Below are 18,784 nucleotides of genomic sequence, written 5' to 3' on the forward strand. Positions count from 1 at the left end.
AGGTCTTAAAATTGTGATTAAAGACATCTTGGGTTATTGTGAAAAGACTGTAGCCTTTCTGTCCATCTACTTACTGAAGGAAACTAAACAACCAGGAAACATTGGAACATGGCTTAGAAAAAAGAAGGGAAAAAAGGCCTTTTAGTATGATATAGTATCTTTAAAGGTCCTGTGAGCAGCCCTTTCCAGTCATTTCATTTCCTCACCACTCCAGCAGCCTGAAGTGTGATTACGACACCGGTGGAGCACTGCGGACACTACAAGCATCCGCTGATGGCTCTGGAGTGGGGCAGCCATAATGATTGCAATGGTGCCTCTTGAATTTATATCATTCAGAAGCAGTGACGGCCTGGAAAGATTTGCCCTTGATCGATCATTGCAGGCTGTATTTACAGTGTTTGAATCAGATTTTGTGCTATTGGACTGTTAATGACCAAAGAACACAGGTCATAAATCACACAGTGTATATGTAGAGCTGGGCCATAAGACAAAATATAAAATAACCATAGATGAAATACGGACAAATAAAATCACACATGGACTCAACCTGGATCGGACAAATTTAAAAAGAATCTGGACTAAATGGGAGAATTATTTTGAAACTTATGTGCCTTAACCTCTCTTTTCATGGGATGCCCTTTAATTTTGTATTTTATTATTATCAATATTATTATATTTTTCTGTTATCTCTAAAATAGTATTATATATTTTTTCCTAGCTTTTCTTTCATTTAAAAAAATAAAATTTAAATTAAAAACTCATATTGATCAATCATCAATCATTTAGACTTATTAAAAACATTTGCTTTCTATATAAAGTTCCTAAACACAAACTATACAGACTTTTAACACAAAAAATAGTCTAGTTTCACCTCTAAAGTCTGAAGTGACTGAATCCCGATCAAATTAATTGCACATCCCTGGCTAAATGCATAGGACTAGATGACTCGTTACCTGAAAAAGAAAAAGGTGAAATAAACCAATCAACTACAAGCATGTTTGAGTTGGTATTTATTGTGACTTTGCCATTAATCGTTTTTAAGGGTGGTTAAATCTTTTGGACTTTCTCCTGTCTTCAGCATTTACGCACACTCCCATTTTAGCTTACGCGTCAAATTCATCTTTCAACAATCTATCTTTGTTTTATTGGACACTAATATCCAAAGAACCAAAAAGGCACTTGTTGAAATCTACATAATTGTCGACATTATTCTTTTTTTTACATCCTATCCTAAGGCATTACGATTCAATAAATAAGACAAACTCGAAGGTCATTAAAAGCAACAATCCATATACAAAGCAATAGGCACATTTCATTCTGCACATCTACTCCAATGTATTCTGTATCTCAACTGTTGCACTGCCCGCTCGAGTCCGGCCGAGACGATTATAATCATTTCAAATCTGATCTTCATTAAAACCCTTGACGCCAATTTATCAGCCGAGACGAGATGTCATCGAGAGCGGTTTTGACTGGCACGGACATGGGAAAACAGTGACGATCCCCATTTCCTGGTGGATGCTCTGGGGGTCAGAGGTCGTGGTGGTGATATAGTACTCAAGTGTCGTGCCATGGCAACAACAGCCGGGCGGCGGCGCACGGTGTGGACACTGGAGCGGTAAATCAGGGCTAGGGTTGTAGGATTTCTCACAGACTTCCAGAACTGAACTGAACAGTTATCGGGAGACGTATGTATATCGTGTGGAGCGTTTCAGAGAGCAAACACACGCAGACGGTTGTCTAGAGTCTAAACGTGGCTGCCATCATTTTCGAACAATTATTTTAGTAGGCGACTAGTCGGGCGATCATTTTTTCAATTAATCCACTGGTCAAACGATTAGCTTAAGCCTAACCTTAGTACATTGAAACGTTTTAAATCCATTATCAATGACATAAAGGTTGAAATATGGTGACTGAAGGCTTCGAGATAGAAAACGTATACGAATAAAGTGTAATATTAATGATTGATGATATTGTTTCATTTCTTGTTAAACAATGAAGTTTTTTTTTCGTGTGTGTTTTAGAGTCTGAATAGTCCGGTCAACATCAAACTATGACTACAACAGTTTTTTTTCATAGTCGAGTAGTCACGATTATTCAGTTGATCATTGCAGCTGTAGTCATATTATACATTTTCACATTTTGATTATAATTTGAATTCACGGACTGCATTTAGTAGTGTGTCGCATACCAATTTGTGCTCATTGTAGAACACAAAATTGTCCCAGAGAATAAAATGTCCGATTCGTTTGCCGATGCGTTCGAACAAGGGTTGAAGAGCAGTACAGCTCTCGCTAAAAGACTTGAAAATAAATTAGCCCAACTTCTGTTTACGTTTGAGTTTACATTTGTCAGCCTGGATTTAAGCTTAAGTGCAATAGTGATGACAAATGAAAATTGAATTTAGTACGTTCTCGGAAAACTCCGGCGGGACAATTGCTGGAGAGCGTCGTGTTGATACGACCTCGGCCAATACGATTACTTACAATTGTGGAAGTGGGCCGTGCTGCTGGAGACAGGAGAAGAGCAAACACATTATCTCGGAGGGTTTGGAGCGTTTAGTCTTTTGTTATGTGTGTCGGAGAGAGAGAGAGAGCGCGACGGGGACGGGTCAGATCCGAGTCAGCTGGTGCCAAAAACTGGACGGCATGAAGCTCTCCATCTTGTCGGCGAAGAAGCCCAGCGGCGCGAAGAGTGTGCTGAAGAACTGGAAGACAGAACGAGAAAGCTTCAGCGGCTACAGCGAAACGCGCAGCAAGAGGTTACATTCTTCCAGTGAAAAAAGCCTAATCACTTTATCTGTTTTGTTTGTAGAAAGCGTGGATAATTAAATGTGCTTACACGAGCTTAATATAAACTTTGTGACTTGTCCTGGCGTATTTATGCAACAAATCCATCACTTACAGCATTTTGTTTTCACTTTCTGTTGGGTTTATAATGTATAAAGGGTTTGAGATGCATTTCCTTTTGCACAATTCATAAATGCACAAAGGGAAGATGGTTAAAGGTGCCAAAACATGTATTTCTCCATTTACTTAAAGCCAGATGATTTTAATTTGATCATTTAGTGTCTTTGTAATTGTCTTTAAGTTGTAGCGAACATTTACCTCTTCTGAAAGTTCACACTTCACTGTAATTGGTTAAATCAACCTGTCACTCTCTAAGAGCACGACAGGAGCGGGTCGGGGGTATAGAGCTGCATTACGAAGCAGTAAATCACAATGTGACAAAGGAGAATCACCAAAATGGCAGAACGTTGCAGGGATCGGATCACAATTTGATTTGTAGTGTTGTTATTGCCTGGCCATTCAATTATAGACTGGGGTGGTCAAAAAATCAACAGTCAGATACTAACCAATACTAAAACTAGTATCGAGACTAGATACTCATTTGAGCAAGTATCGATACTAAAAAATAACTTTAACAGGACAACATTTGACCTTTCGTGAACAGTTTAAGAATGATCTCGAGCCTAGAACTAGAATAAAGACCTAAAATTGAGCTTTTTTCATTGTCAAAATAAGTGTTGGGAATTGAGTAGATTCCTATTGTATCATGTTAGTATTGTAATATAGTATCTGTATATACACCGGTTTACTTTTAAGTTGTTTTTCTATTACTAATCAGGTAACACCACTAAATACTGTTTACTATTATTTGGGGGAGTTGAACAATAAAACAAAATCGTATAGTGTATGTTCATTTCTAGTTATTCATTTATGCACAGGTTTTGACCCACATTGCGTTTAGAACAGAACTTTATTTGTCTGTTCATGTACATGTGATTGTTTACCAATTGCCAATACAATGTTTCTAATGCAATTACATTATAAAGGAAAATGTGTAGGTCATGTTTCTACTGCCGTGTCTGTTGGATTTTCTCTAAACTCAAGACACCTCAGAAGCGTGCGGACCTTGGTGTTCTCCTCTCAACGTTTTTTACATGATGTCCATTTATGTATTACACAAAGCAGACCCATCTGGGCTGCTGTAAAACCCTATCTTTCTCATAACACCAGCTTAAGCACTAGATGTTCTCTGTGACCTTGTTTTGCAGAGGGGCTGTGTGTCTATGTATAGGCAGAAGCAAATAAACAGCGTGACCCAAAACCTTGCCAAATTTGATAAAAAAATGGACAACAGAGCTTTTCTACTAACTAATGACACCGTAAATTATTGATATGAAGCAAAATGGCTCGGAGATTAGAGGTTCATCAGCACTAATGAGAATGTCAAGTCAAGAGTTCATTCTGCTGACTGTTTAAGGGGGAGAGCTAGATTTGGTGAACGTTTTGACTTATAACTGCTGAGTCGTCATCAGGAGTGAAGTTTAATGAGATATCGGTATTGCCAACCTATGCCTAAAACTTAAAGTAGTTTTCAGACACCATACTTATACTCTTACATTAGTAACATATTTTACAGTGCAAAAGTAGTAGTGATTGGGTCAAAATTACTCTTCTCACAGTGAGTAAGTGACAAAAGCTTAATGTTGCCAACTTTTAACAGATTTGACCAAGTAAAACTTTGGCAACAATCAAAACTCCTTCACTATAATTATAGAATTGACCTTGGTTGTAATTATTTTCGCTCACCCCGAGCTTGAACTGAACTAAAGACTGGAAAGATAAAACCAAAATAAAGCAATGAATGAAATGTTAAGTATACTATTGTATAATATTATGTACTATATCAAGTATAATATGATATGATAATATAATATAACATGCCTGTACTTACTGCTTTGGCAAAGACACCCATGAGCTCTGGAAACTGGTGTGTGAGCATGGCCAGCATGGCAGTGAAGGAGCAAAGGCCTGCTGTGAAGAGGATGAAGAAGGGGAGCTCTTTCTTTGGGTACACAGACACCTCGTGAAAAGCTGGATGGACAGAACGAGGCAACAGTTAAGAAAGTGGATGCGGCTCGAGTCGGCCATGTTATGAAGTAGTTGAAGGGCGTCACTTACAGGGCAGCAACTCTCTGTCGGCTGTTTCTGTGCATCCTGGATAAGGATAAAAGAGGTGACCCTTCTCCAGTGGATAAGGAATTATTCGAAAGGCTGAGAGGACAGCAAAATACAAAAGATAATGTTACATAGATGGAGGCTATTTTAAAGTTACCTAGGTTCTAAAAAGAAACGAAGCCACTTTTCAAAAACAAAAGCAAATTAATGAAAATCAGTAGCGTATGTAGTATGTTACAGTGAAATGCCACAATCAGGTTCAAGAGTTCAATAACCTGTTTCTATGACTAAGATTTAGATCAACTTTGCGGTTTACAATGAACAAAATGTAAAATTATGCTCCGCTTTGTTAAATTTCAACACTACATGTCCTTATTTTAACATAGTTTATATTTTAACTAATCATTATCATTGTTTTATGTTGCACCTTATTGTGCAAGAAAGTCTGTGAATTTTGTTCTCGTATTTAAACACTTTTCCAACAACAGCGACGTATTTGTGATCATGTGTGACACTTACTCCCTTCCCAAGTGCAGTGCAGTAGATTTAAGGCTCCTTCTGCCCTCTTCCAGTGCTGCAAGTGGAAGAATGCATATGCCACTGCTTCACTGTCTCCTCTCTTTAGAATGTGTTCTGGAGGCAAAATCAGGCTCTTCATCTCTAATAAGTACTGCAAGAAGAGAGACGGAGAGAAATATAGCATTACTAAATACTGCATTCCTTATAACATGGACAGTAATTTGAAGCACAGTGAAATGTTACAATGTTCTCCTTTCCGTCGTCCTTTTTCCTCAAAGCACAATCGCTATTTCAATCTATTGTGCAAATCTACTGCCTCCTTTCCTGCAATATGTGTATTTTCTTCATGTGAGGTACATTTGGAGTCTTCTTTGGCAATTGTCTGAGGAGTACGGTATGTGTGCGTCTGTTATTGTGTCCATACAGTGCGTTTGCTCCATGAATCGTGTGTCACTGCCCGCTGCCCCTCCCGTTTCCTTTGCAGTGTAAGTTTGCCCTGGGGGGTCAATCAGTTCAGCGCTGACAAAGGCTCCTTTCCAGACTCCAAATGTATAGAAGTCAAGACAGGCTTTAAAATAGTAAAACATTAGCCTTTATTATTATCACTTCTATTTAGCTTCTGCTTTGCGTGTGATTTTAATCCTGATTTGTGGTCGGTATGGCTATTACTGCTCTTATACCTACTTTGATGAATCACTGCTCCTGTAATTTATGTCTGCGTTGCCCGGTGTGGCATAGGACTGTGTCAAACAAAACCCATGTGGCGGGATGGGGGCCCCCCGGCTGGATTCCCAGGCGGCCAGCTTCACAGCGCTCCAGATCTCAGACCGACACTTTGGGAAGGTTACCCACGCACTAATCCTGTCTAATCCCCCTCCATGGTCACAGGCTCACCCAACCATCCATCCGTCGTCCCTCGCCCGTCTCCCCCGACCGGTCTCGGTGTGCTGGAGCGCTGTCACCCCCCAAAGTAACACGCATTCTGCATTTACCACCCACCGGGACCATTTTCACCCTCGAACAGACCCTCGGAGATTACCCTCATTGATTGCAAACTCCCGGACCGGTCTCACCCAATTAAACCGCTCCCGCCTTCGAACTGCTAACCCGAATGAACCCCTCCCACCGTCTTGTACCGTTCTACTGAACTGCTCCCGCCCTTCATCGCTGATCGTGAAACCCCTGTGACATTCTTACCCAACTGATCTGCTGACCTGCTCCCACCCATCTGTACCATTCTCACCCAAATGAACCACTTCCACCCTCCTGGACCAGTCTCGTCCAACTGAACCAATCCCACCCTCCAAGCTGCTCACCCGACTGAACCACTCCCACCCTTCTGTGCCGATCGCATCCAAGTGAACCGCTCCCACCTTCAAGTACAATCCTAGTGAACAGCTCCAGCCCTTCTGGACCATTCTCTTTCAACTTGAACTGAATCAATTTATTGATCCTGAGTCTTACTGAACTGCTACCACCATTTCTACCCAACTGTACCATTCTCACCAAAGTGAACTGCTCCCATCTTCTAGTATTAATCTCTCCCAACTGAACCGCTACAACCCACCAGTGCCATTCTCACCTAAATCAATGGTACAAAAGACTTCTGTACCGTTCTCATCAAACTCAACTGCTCCCACCCTTCAGTACCGCTCTCACCCAACTAAACTGAACTGGACCCCAATCACCGTAACGATCGTAATTCTTACCATACTAAACCCTAATCACCTTATTGAACCGCTCCCACCCCATTGGCCCATTCTCACTATGTAAACGCCCCTAGCCTTCTAGACATCATACTGAAAAGCTGCCACCCCCCATTGAACTGTTCCCACCCCCCTGCACAGTTTTAATTCTACTGAACTGCTCGAACCCTTCCAGCCCACATCTGACTTAACCTCTTCCACCCTCCTGTACAGCTCTCGTCATAGCGAAACCCTCCCACCCCATGGATTATTCTTCTCACACAACTGAACCGTTCTCACCTCAACCTCTTGAACCATTCTCACCCGATCGAACGGCTACCACCACCTGGACCCCAATCACCTTACTGGACATCGTCCATCTGCTAGAACCATTCCGCTCAGTAAACCGCTCCCACCCTTCACCCTGCAGAACATCTCCAACACATAAAGCAAAACGTTACAGGTCACTGCAGAAAAGCCACCGACAAACGATGACTGACTAACCCTAACGCAGAACGTCCACTTTCTTGTCCACATTTCTGATCCCGGCTGAGTAGCTGTGGTCAAGGCATACAGTAGAGCACCCATGTTTGAAGATTAAACATTTAGAACGGCCGGCTGCTCAGCTGTCCTTCCTTGCATGCCAAAGCATTAGACCTGGTGACACCTCAGTCCACACAGCCCCCCCCTCTCTTCTGTCTTCTGTCTGCTTCTCTGCTGCTCGCACCTCTTTGATGAAGGGATTGGGTTTCATGTGTTCTCCTTTTATCCAGGGCCAGTCATAAGCCCGGCGCATAACTCATAAGCTGCCTCCTCATTCTAATCTGCCCCCACTTGGGAGCACTCACATTAGGACTTTTTTTGTTTCTCTATATAGACAGGACGGACATGCTCTTATCAAATGAAGTAGTAGATTAAACCAAAAAAATGTATCAATTCCATTTGTTGCTTTGAATATTACGGTCTTTTGAACTTTGCCATTTAACACAAACATAGTCAAACGTTTTCCTCCTTCCCCAAGTCTGAAAACCCCTCCAAAACATGCTTTTTATTAATGATTACAAATTACTGAATCTCAATCTTGCTTAAAATTCAGTTAAGAAGAGAGCGGTGACTATCATTTTATTTCAAGAATATTTATTATACTTTATTTGGTGGTACTATGGAAAATATAGTACCTTTTGGAAACAGTATAATTTTGCTGCTTATTTGCAGACCGTGTTTATGTAATAGTTGGAAGTATCAAAAGACTGATCATTTCCAAAAGTGGTGCATACGGTATATTGATAAGTGAAATAAATCAGCTTGATGATTTTGTCTATGTTCAATCTAATCCTTTTCCAGGAAATCAAACGCTGATCTCATGGACTCAACAAAGTGTTCGATTCATATTAAGAAGTAGATGATAAATAAATGAAAGGAGCTTTTTCAAATGAGAACACATTCATCCTAATCGCACTGCTCCAAGCTCTATTTACAAACCAACAAGCCAATCTCAGAAGTAAACCAGGCAGTGGATCTCGTACGTCTGCCTTGACACACGATATAAAAGAGAAAGGGCCAGACAGAATTGGCTGAGATGACAAATTATCTGTAAATGGGTGAAATAGATGAGATCGGGTTACTTCAAAATGACAGTGACTGGAGGTAAATAAAAAGCAGAGTTAGGAAGCCGCCAAATCCGCTGAACTCAGGTGGAGAAATGTATCATCTAAATCAGCGATCCCCGACCTTTCTCCTCACACGGACCAGTGCAATCACAAGACTTTTTTTCAGGGACCGGTTGAAGGGGACGCCAGTAACAACAGTGTACAATGTGTAGATATAACTTTTAGAATATCTTATGACTTATGTTTGCTGTTTATTAGATTAACTGGCTCTATATTGTCATGGTAAAACACATATAGAATTTTGGGACATAGCAACAGACTATAAAACAAAAATAATAATACATTGTAAAACATAGTTACACTGGCCTCTGGGGACCGGTAGTAGATGGCCCGCGGCCCAGTTTTGGTGGCTGGGGACCCCTGATCTAGAGCTCACTGAAAACATCGAATAAGGTCAAATGACAAAGCCTAGAATCATATAATTATTGCCATGATTACAAGTAGAGCTACGACAAATAACTGGAATAATCGTTAAATATCCCAAAAAAAATCCACAACAAAGAAAACGAAGGAAACAAAAACTACATAAAATGGCAGTAAAAGCCAAACAGACCACCAGGAAAAGATCAGAACAAATTCCAGTTAGTTACAGGGCTGTGCTAACCACAGGTGTGCTGCTCACCTCGGTAAAAGCCCATAACATCACACCTCCACATGGCCCATAGACGCAACACAGCATAGACACACACACAGTCAACCGAAAATACCCCTGCTCTATTCTATAACATTACAGTCTTACATTCAGCCCTCTTCAAATGGGTAAGTTGATGCAGAGAAGATGAAACGGCTTGTGATGAGCGAAAGGTAGGCGCGAGCTGCCGTGGGGCCCGTAGGCAGAGAGCAAGGGGGCATTGGAGATGGGGGCCCTTCACTTGCCGGATCAAAGTCGTGGTGAACGTTTATCCTTTCGCCACGCACGCAAACTCTTATTCTCTTCAATCACGCACTACAAAGACCAAACAGACACTAAACTGTGTGATGATGATGGTGCGTAACTGTGAAAATGCAGGAAACCCCTAAAACACCAAGTGAATTAGGGAATTTTATCAATGTGGAGTCTGTGAAAACTGGAGCAGACTTTATCATAATCAGCTACATCACATGATTTTAATTACCATATGTGATAATGTAAGAAAAGGACTCTCTGTGGACTGGTAGTACAACCAAGAGCAAAAGGAAGACTGACACCTGCTGGTCAAAAGGTAAAATGTGTCGTAGTACTATTGGAGAAGCACAGCGTTTTCTCAAATTGTGCTATATGCGCTGCCCTTTGTAGTTTGAGTATTTGAAGAGATCAGTATATTTATTTTGTCCTGCTTGAATTAATCAGTATTTAGAGCTACTTTCTCCATGATTTAGTTTCAATTAAAATGAGAACATGTTCTGCAGTACCCGTTTCACAACAATCCCTTGTCCTTTCCAAAAATTGTATGAAAATCGTCAGGCTGTAGACCTTTAGTCGTTCAGTCAATTGATTATATATTAACCATAATATATAGTCGACTAATTATTTTGGGGGGAATTTTAAAAGGGTCTATATTTACAACACCAGAAAAGAGAAGGTATGAAGTATGAGTCATCTTAATATTTGGGAGGAAATTGTGAGTTTAATCTGCTTTTTTACTATGAATATTGTTTAAGTGATTTTCCTGTATAAATATTTGTAATTGTGTGTTCGCTTGTGGTCTCGTGGTCTTGTCCGTGAACTTTTGGGTCAAATACGTAGTCAATCATAGAAATACTTTTAAATCTTTTTGAGATATTTTCTTAGCGCCATGCAGAAATGTCTAAAGTGATATTCTACTTTTAATCACTTTTGGTCATACATTTAGTTTGTTGTAATTATAATTTCACACTTTGGCCCGTGAAAAAGAGTTTTGGGGTCTCAACGGTTTTTATTTTTTCCAACCTGGTTAATAAAATAAAACACGTACTCTATTTTGTGAATTACTTGATGTTTGTCAAGTTATTTCTTGAACTAATTTTTCACAAAAATTGTAGAAATAGTAAGATTTTTAAAACAATAAAGAGAAGCCTGATGTGACTGACCTTTGGCACGTGTGGATTGAACTCGACAGCTCTGTGTATGGCCTCCACAGCGTTCATCTCTGCTGTACTGAGCCCTCGTCTGGATGCTGCCTCTGGGGAAAACCTAGCACAGTAGGACGTCAATAGTAAGTTCAAAATGTCATGATTGATTATACAAAACAAACAAGCAAATGAAGCAAAGGGGAGGGATTGTAGCGTACTTATCTGATACAGCCCTGGCTTTTAACAGAGCTGATGTGTAGCATATCGTGGCTGATTTTGGCAAACTGATGTCTGTGAAACAAATAGAAGTTGTTTATTTCACGCTGTGCTGACGTACTCGTAACTAAGAAGTACTGTACCGTCATATTTGGCAAGAACAGCTTGAACATCTGCGTATGCTTGAAGCTCTAAAAGTGCCTCCAATAGGTTTTCATGTATGTTTAACATTCCTAATAACGGGAACTCCTTCATTAACTGAAAAGGGAGACATAGTTACATTAGTATTCAGATTACTGGTATGGCATTTTAGTCATTTAATAACTTAAAACTTACATCTCTCATCATTTTAACAGCTTCTTTGATCCGCCCCAACTTCCGCGCACACATTGCCAGTCTGCGCTTGATGTACACTAATAAGTTAATGTCTTTTCCAGCTAGGAACAAAAAAACACATCATTATTTCAAAGACAACAACAATATGCAGCATTTTCCACATACTCAGTTGTCGATCGAGTTATTTTCTTACCAATAGTTAATGCTTTTTTGAAGAGACGTTCTGCTTCTGTGATAGTTGTGGCCTCTTCCTCAGCTAAGAGAACATAAGCTGCGGCACATCTACAGAAAAACAGACTTCATAACCACTTATTACTAACTTTTACTTGTTGTTCTGGAGCGTAAACAAATACTGGGATCTATGTGAAGCTGAGACTGAAAACCAATAATTACAATTTTGTGAGTTATAGCTTTCTTTTGATGTTTTGAATGCCGTCCCCATCTTAATAGGAGTCAGGCCTGATTCATGTGTTTTAATCTTTTTTCCAATATAAAAATATGAATGCAAATGAAAATTATTGAAATTAATGGATTTTTATTACGGAACCAGTACAATTAGACTAGGTTGAAGGTTTACAGATATATATTTGATTAATTATGGCAAGATGGCAATCAATAGATAAAAATGTACTTGACATTTGTAGACGTAATATAAGTACTTTAATACACTTTCCACATGTTTGTAAATGTATTACAGCGGGCATAAGATACTGTATGTGACAATCAGAATCTAATCAGCAAAATGCCAATCCACTTACTCATTATTTAACTCTATGGCCTGGTAAGCTGCTCTGATCCGTGCCTGGGGATTTCTCTCTCTCCAGGCCTTTTGCATCACTGTAACGAGACGATCAACACATGCTTAAAATAGACGTCACCCTTGGGTGACTTCGTTGACTTCATGTTGGCATCACAAGAGTCAGTTTAATTAGCTCGTACTGTGTTGGTCGTCGTAAACAGAGGCTCACCTGCGTCTTCTGGCCTTAACTGCTGCGTGTCTCCTGTGAAAAAGGTCTGGTGGTCCTGAGCAGACAGGTTCATGTCGTAGTATGTTAGGGGCTCCTTTCCAGTCACCCAAGTATATCTGAAGAAATACGTAAGAAAATTAAGCTGTAAGGCAGGTCAGAATATTTTTTCTATATTATAAAAAACAAAACATTTTTAAAAGTCAGTCGGTGTCCATTTTCCAGTTCAAAGTAAAGTAAAAGTTTTCTGTAGCCTAAAGTACATTCCACAGGCATCCATCCGTCTTTTCCATTGTTGGTGTTACTTTTTTATATTTTTATTTAATGAAATATTGACGTTGACGACAGTTTGCAGTGCCTCAGTCCGATATGTACGGATGTTGGGTCAGTTCCATAACGCATGGCAATGATGTACCTTTTGGTTTCTCCAGCACCAAGTATTTGCCTTAGAGTAGTGTGCATATCTAAAATACAGTGATACATTTTTCCAACAGAATTCATTGATGTTGTACTTTTGTCAATTGAGAAGTGCATAATGCTCCCATTCTTCATCAGCGAAGGTGAGCAGTCCATGGTTACAATCTGCCTTTCATGGAAATGCAGATGTTTTGCCTTGACTTACAGATAATATATTTGTATTACTAGGTCTATAATTTAAATAAATGCATATGTATTTATTTATTTATTAAGTTATTGACCTTTATTTAACCAGGAAAGCCCCACTGTTTTGTAGCATCTCATTTTCAGGGGAATCTTTGCGCCAGAGGGGAGGAGCCTATTGTACATGTTTTTAGTGGTAGGGGAAACCGGAGCACCTGAAGGAAGCCTACGCAGACACTGGGAAAACATGCACAGAAAGGTCACCAACAAGGAATTGATCACTTCTTGCTGCGAAGCGAGAGCGCTGACCCTGCACTAACATGCCACATACAGCAAATTTGTGAACCCAAAACTCTCGCATTTCAACATTTGTGGATTGTGTGAGTTATGAGCTGGAATGTAGTGAAGGTAACCTACAGAGAGGACATACTTAATGACTACACAAAATACTTCACCTGTTGTACTCTGCTCCTCTGAAGAGATTTAAAGGATTCCTCCACACCTTGCACTCTAACAAAAGCAAAATAGTGATAAACATTTGACAAAGTCATGAACAAACACCATGACATACTTTTTTTGTACTTTTTACCTGAAACACTGGGTCTGGGCTCTGCGTCTCCATTGACAGATGAGAAGAGGCCAGTGGTAGAGCCACTTTCCACTCCTCCCAGCAGCGGACGCAGGTGACTCACCGACACTTGCTCAATGAAGGAGGTCCCATATTTACGGAAATACCACCACTCAAAGATCTGCAGAAGGATGGGTACAATAGAGATCAGGAATGTGTAGTTAGGTCAAGATTGTATTATAGTTCAATTACTTATAGCTAGCTATTGGGGCTGGGTAAAAAAATCAAGTTAATCGATTTTGGATTGATGTCATTAAAATTTTGCAATATCGATTCATAAGGCATGAGATTGATTTTTCCCCCATGAAGTTAACCCCAGTAGTCTTGTGCAGGCGCAGCAGTGGTGCGTTTACGTCCGCTTGTCAAGCGTGCAAGACGCAGGTAAAACTCATGGCAGTTTCATCCGCGCGCCGCGGCTCTGTAGACACTCCCTAATAATATAGCCAATATGTTGAAGGGGGCCATACAGGAGCGGGGGCCATACAGGAGTGTGGGGCACACCAGCAAAGACCCAGCAGTCGTGACGGACAACGCTGCAAATAATGGTTGGTGCAGTGGAGATAATGCAGCTGATGCACGTTGAACACACTGAACTGAGCCTCACAAACAGGTCTAAAATGACTTTATGTTTCAAAATTACCCTTTTGAGACTTGAGACAGTTTTGTTACAGCTGAAGTTTAAACTGTCCAATTTACAAGTTTGCACTTAAAACCAGTTTATGGTGAAAAGAAAAAATAAAGTACATTTGTATTTTGTAACACAATTGAGCCGTTTTCATTATTTAAGAGCAGATTGAATTGAATTGAATTGAATCAAATCGTGATTAATCGATTCAGGACGTTATGAATCGAAATCGAATCGATTTAGGAAATTGGCCATGATACCCAGCCCTACTAGCTATTATAACAGCTCAACATTTGTTGCTCGTACATTTTCTTTTTACTAGTCTTTTTTGTTATTTTTATGTAGTATGGCAAGATCTGAGGTGTAGAGAATTGGAATAACTGTCATACATACTAGTGAATGACTAGGGGGGGTTTACGGGGATTCTGCAGCTCTAGAACATGCTTTCTCAAAGGGCCGTGGCACCCTGGGGGTGCCGTGAGTACAGGCGTGCCTCGGAAAATTTTAAAGTTTGATAGAATTTTTAAGATAAGATAAGATAAGATAATCCTTTATTGTCCACACATAGGGAAATTTCATTGATACAATGCAGGTAAATACAGAGGAAAACGACAGATAACAGATATAGGAAGTTTAAAAAATACTCTTAATAGAAGATCTCTTATAAACAAAAACTCCTATAGACAAAACCTCCCATTTCCCAAAAAGGGATGGAGGGGAAAAATTAGGATGTCCGCCGGGATAACGAGACGATCTCGGGGTAAGAAGATGGTTCTCCGCAGTTTCATGAGTTCCTCCTTTGTATAAACGCGCACCGGCGCCGTTCCATACGGCGGGGGTGGCCGGGGGGCTAGCTCGGAGCTAGCGCACATCATGACGACACAACAAAAAACACTCAATAATCCAGCCAAACAAAGTCGAAACAAGTTGAATTAAAGTTGAATTTGTTTTTTTTAGAACAAAGACAAATTAAAATGTGCAATTATTGATTGATGAAATAGTCATTGTAAACTATTCAATAGAGTGCTATTTAAGTGGTTTTCAATTGAAAACAATTTTAATGCATTACAAAAACATTTTGGCTGAGGGGGCGCGGCCTTATGCAGTGAACAGCTGTAAAGCTGCATCTTTCCCTCACAGAGGCTTGTAATGAGCCATGAGCGAGAGGAAACGTGGAGCAAACATCAGGAGAGATAGAAACGTTTTTGACTATTGTTATTTTGAGTAAAACAACCCAGGAAACACGGAATTATGACAGTCTATTCTTAATCCAAGAATGAGTCGACGCACGCATTTTTCAATGATATTTCAATGAAATATGAACATAACCGTGATTGTCCTGAAAGAGGAGAAGAGAGGAACAGACACAGAGTCCTGTTAAGAGCAGATCAGACCAGTCCTTCGGCTTTACAGTTTTATCAGAATTTAGCATTATAGATACTGTTTTTCAATTTTGTTTGGTATTGCCAATATATTTTCAAATCTTTAGCAAATTAAAATTGCATGGTTGGCAAAGTTCTAAACTGGACTAAGACAAAACAACCATTGTCTCAAAGAAATTCTGTACACCTGGTTTACAATTTAGACAAGATTTAACTTTATTTAAAATTAACTGGGCTAGCTTAATTATAATGATGGAGGCCAAACGTAAACGCTTTAAAACCAGATTGAAAAACCATATGCCTGCTTTATAATATGTGTTTTATCACATATCACACGCTCAAAAGGGATAGTCTGTAAAGGGAAATGTAACGTAAAATATACGGGTGCCTCTGCTTAGGAAAAAGACGTATCGGGGTGCCCCAGAATTGAAAGGTTTGAGAGCCACAGTGTTAGAGTACTTGTGTCAATGGCACGACTAGTTCTAGTAATATTGTTTATGATATTACACTATGTTAAATCACACTTCAAAAACTGTTATCGTGACAGGCCTTCGTGTCGTCACGCCCCAATAACTCCCGTGAGCCCAATAGTGAATCAGTTATATTTACAGATTCCAAATACTTGTTCACTCAAACATACTTGTAGGACTTTTAGGGCTTAATCAGTTCATCATGATTGGTCAACTATACAAAAAATAATCATAGTCAAATTTTGATCATCTTAATTGTTATCTGGACTGTGCAGACTCTAAAACACGTACAAAAAGAAAATTTTATAACAAAGACAGTGGCATTATTATTTTTTATTTTTTTAAAGAACAAACAATTTCTGATTTTTATCTGTAATTCATTCATAAATATTCTCTATGTAGAAGCTTTCTGTCACCATAGTTCAACCTTTATTTGGTCTATAATGTATTTAAAAAATCTCAGTGTAACATAATAGAAATAATAGTTAATATCGAAAAATAATCGAAAAATGATCTCTGACTAGTTGACTACTAAAATAATCATAAATTGCAGCCCGAGATATTGCCTGGAATTTTCCACACTGTGGCATCAAAATTATCTTTCCCCATGGAGAAAGCAGGTAACACAACCAGATTAAGTTTAAGTAAGGTCTTCCTAGGACAGTGAGAAGACAATGGATTTCAAAATGATTAATCAATTACTAAAGCATTTAAATGGCAGATTGATGAATTTAATATCATACGGGCATTCCGGGCAAAGCAAATGCATCTCTATGGACTTTTTACTTGCTGTTCACAAACACTGAGAATTTCCAACACATATGTTTCTCTATCCTCTATCTCAATCCTTTAGGTTTCAGAGATATGAAAACCTAGCACTGTTGCCATTGCAATTTCCAATCAAAACAAAATATGACATATTTTGAATGGGCAAAAGTCCACTGAAACCCTTTCTGCAATAACCTATGTTGCATTAGATTAGAAAGTGAACATACTCACTCAATGACATAATTATTCCACATAATGAATAGCGGTCTTTTTAACTGTATTATAAATTAGTTTTATTTTAGAACATTTTAAACTTGATTATATTATACCATTATTCAATTACACCATTATTGCTAACTATTACTGGCTTTCTTAGTAATTGGGTCGAACACTGACATATTAACCAACAATAAAAGTATGCTAAATAATAACAAGCATTACAATTCTACATCAATAGAACCATTGAGGTAAATAAAGCACAAGCTCACCAGAATGAGTCCAGAGATGAGTGACGAGGTTCCCGTCAGAGCCACGTAGAACTTCGGGGTCAAAGTGTTCAAAAACACTGACGCTGGAAACAAAAACAATTTGATTATATTCATTTTGTTAGAATCTGTGGCCGCTATGTCTTCTTAATAAAGAATGAATTGAGTAATGGTAAAGCTGAGATCAGGTATAGATGATTATGAATATGAACACTTAAATACATAATAGTAGCAAACTTACAACAGAAGAAGTACACAAGATATTTTGTCAAGGTTTCGTTTTGAATCTTCTTGGCTCATTCTGTCATAAAATAATAAGTTTCCCGTGTATTTTGGAACTGCTCTTACACTGAAATATTCTGTAACAACATATCTTTGTTTGTGAATATAAAGTTTCATATGTATTTACAATTTAGAATACAAAATACATCCCTTTGGAGATTATATATTAAAAAAGAACTGCAATAAAATGTGTATGTGTTTAACCTGAGGCTGATCCTCACATTGGCAAAATATTACATCCACTGCTGTAAATCTTCCATTCAGAAACATAAATGTGTATATTCACCACAATCAAAATCGACATTTGAATGGCTGTAAATCAAGTGCAATTATTTTCTGTCCAAACAACAAAACACCCCGTCTAATGTGTACTATAAAAGCTGCAAACCCTGTAGTTTAGACCTCTGCAAACATGTTCTGAAATGCACAGTTTAGCAGCTCATGTTTCAGTCTGCTCTTGATAGTGCTTCTTTGATCTTACACGTCGTGGTCTCATTGCACCTTCATCTTTTGCATCTGACATACTCCAAAACCAAACGTCAAATCGATCAGCTCTCGATCACTGCTGTTGTATCATCCCCTCTGTGTTAGCCTGGTGCTAACAATAGCTAGCTCTTAGCCGCTTTCTCCCACCTGAGGTTAGACTTTCGTGCAGTTTGAGCGGGCTCCACAGCACGTACACCATGACCAGGACCATGCCGAACCAGAGGAAGCACACGTACGCCCATGACCACGACAGCCACGACTTGAATTTCTCTGTGAATCCGAGAGACTGGGGATTACTGCCAGAGGAGTCCTCCATGTTTCTCCCGGATGTCTGTAAACACTGAGGTCACGTGATCGCCCGAGCTCCGACCACTCCGCGTTGTGCGTCCGACAGATAAGATCGAAGAAAAGCTAGAGGTACGAGCGGTTCTGCTGCGGTGGTTGTCGCGGCGGCCATCTTGTGATTGGAAGCGCAGCAACATTCTGGTTTAAATTACGTACATATAATGCTGGCCTACAACGCAAACGCAGCTTCTTTCAGTGTCTGACCGCAAACTCTCACCAGGAAGATCTTTATTCTCTTATTTTTCATTTGTTGATAAATATAAAATTGACATTTCGACATGTTTGTTGTAGTCATCTGTCCAGATCTGTCCAGATGACTACAACTGA

The 18,784-nt window shown here is 39.5% G+C and overlaps 1 protein-coding gene across 1 annotated transcript; it reads right to left on the reverse strand.

Annotated features, from left to right (window-relative positions):
- Positions 1-994: 994 nt before the first annotated feature.
- On the reverse strand, positions 995-18,468 carry st7l (suppression of tumorigenicity 7 like). Its single transcript, XM_072452589.1, has 15 exons — positions 18,260-18,468; positions 17,348-17,430; positions 13,576-13,735; positions 13,442-13,496; positions 12,390-12,505; positions 12,180-12,258; positions 11,615-11,703; positions 11,422-11,522; positions 11,229-11,343; positions 11,088-11,160; positions 10,888-10,990; positions 5,484-5,634; positions 4,968-5,060; positions 4,741-4,880; positions 995-2,707 (listed from the first exon to the last, which is right to left on the reverse strand). The coding sequence occupies exons 1-15, from the start codon at positions 18,426-18,428 to the stop codon at positions 2,612-2,614; spliced, it is 1,623 nt and encodes a 540-aa protein (XP_072308690.1). The 5' UTR covers positions 18,429-18,468; the 3' UTR covers positions 995-2,611.
- Positions 18,469-18,784: the final 316 nt, after the last annotated feature.

This window comes from Eucyclogobius newberryi, unplaced genomic scaffold (assembly GCF_026437365.1).
Source record: "Eucyclogobius newberryi isolate DKJ021-1_F unplaced genomic scaffold, fEucNew1.0.hap1 SCAF_19, whole genome shotgun sequence".
In the NCBI taxonomy this organism is placed as follows: Eukaryota; Metazoa; Chordata; class Actinopteri; order Gobiiformes; family Gobiidae; genus Eucyclogobius; species Eucyclogobius newberryi.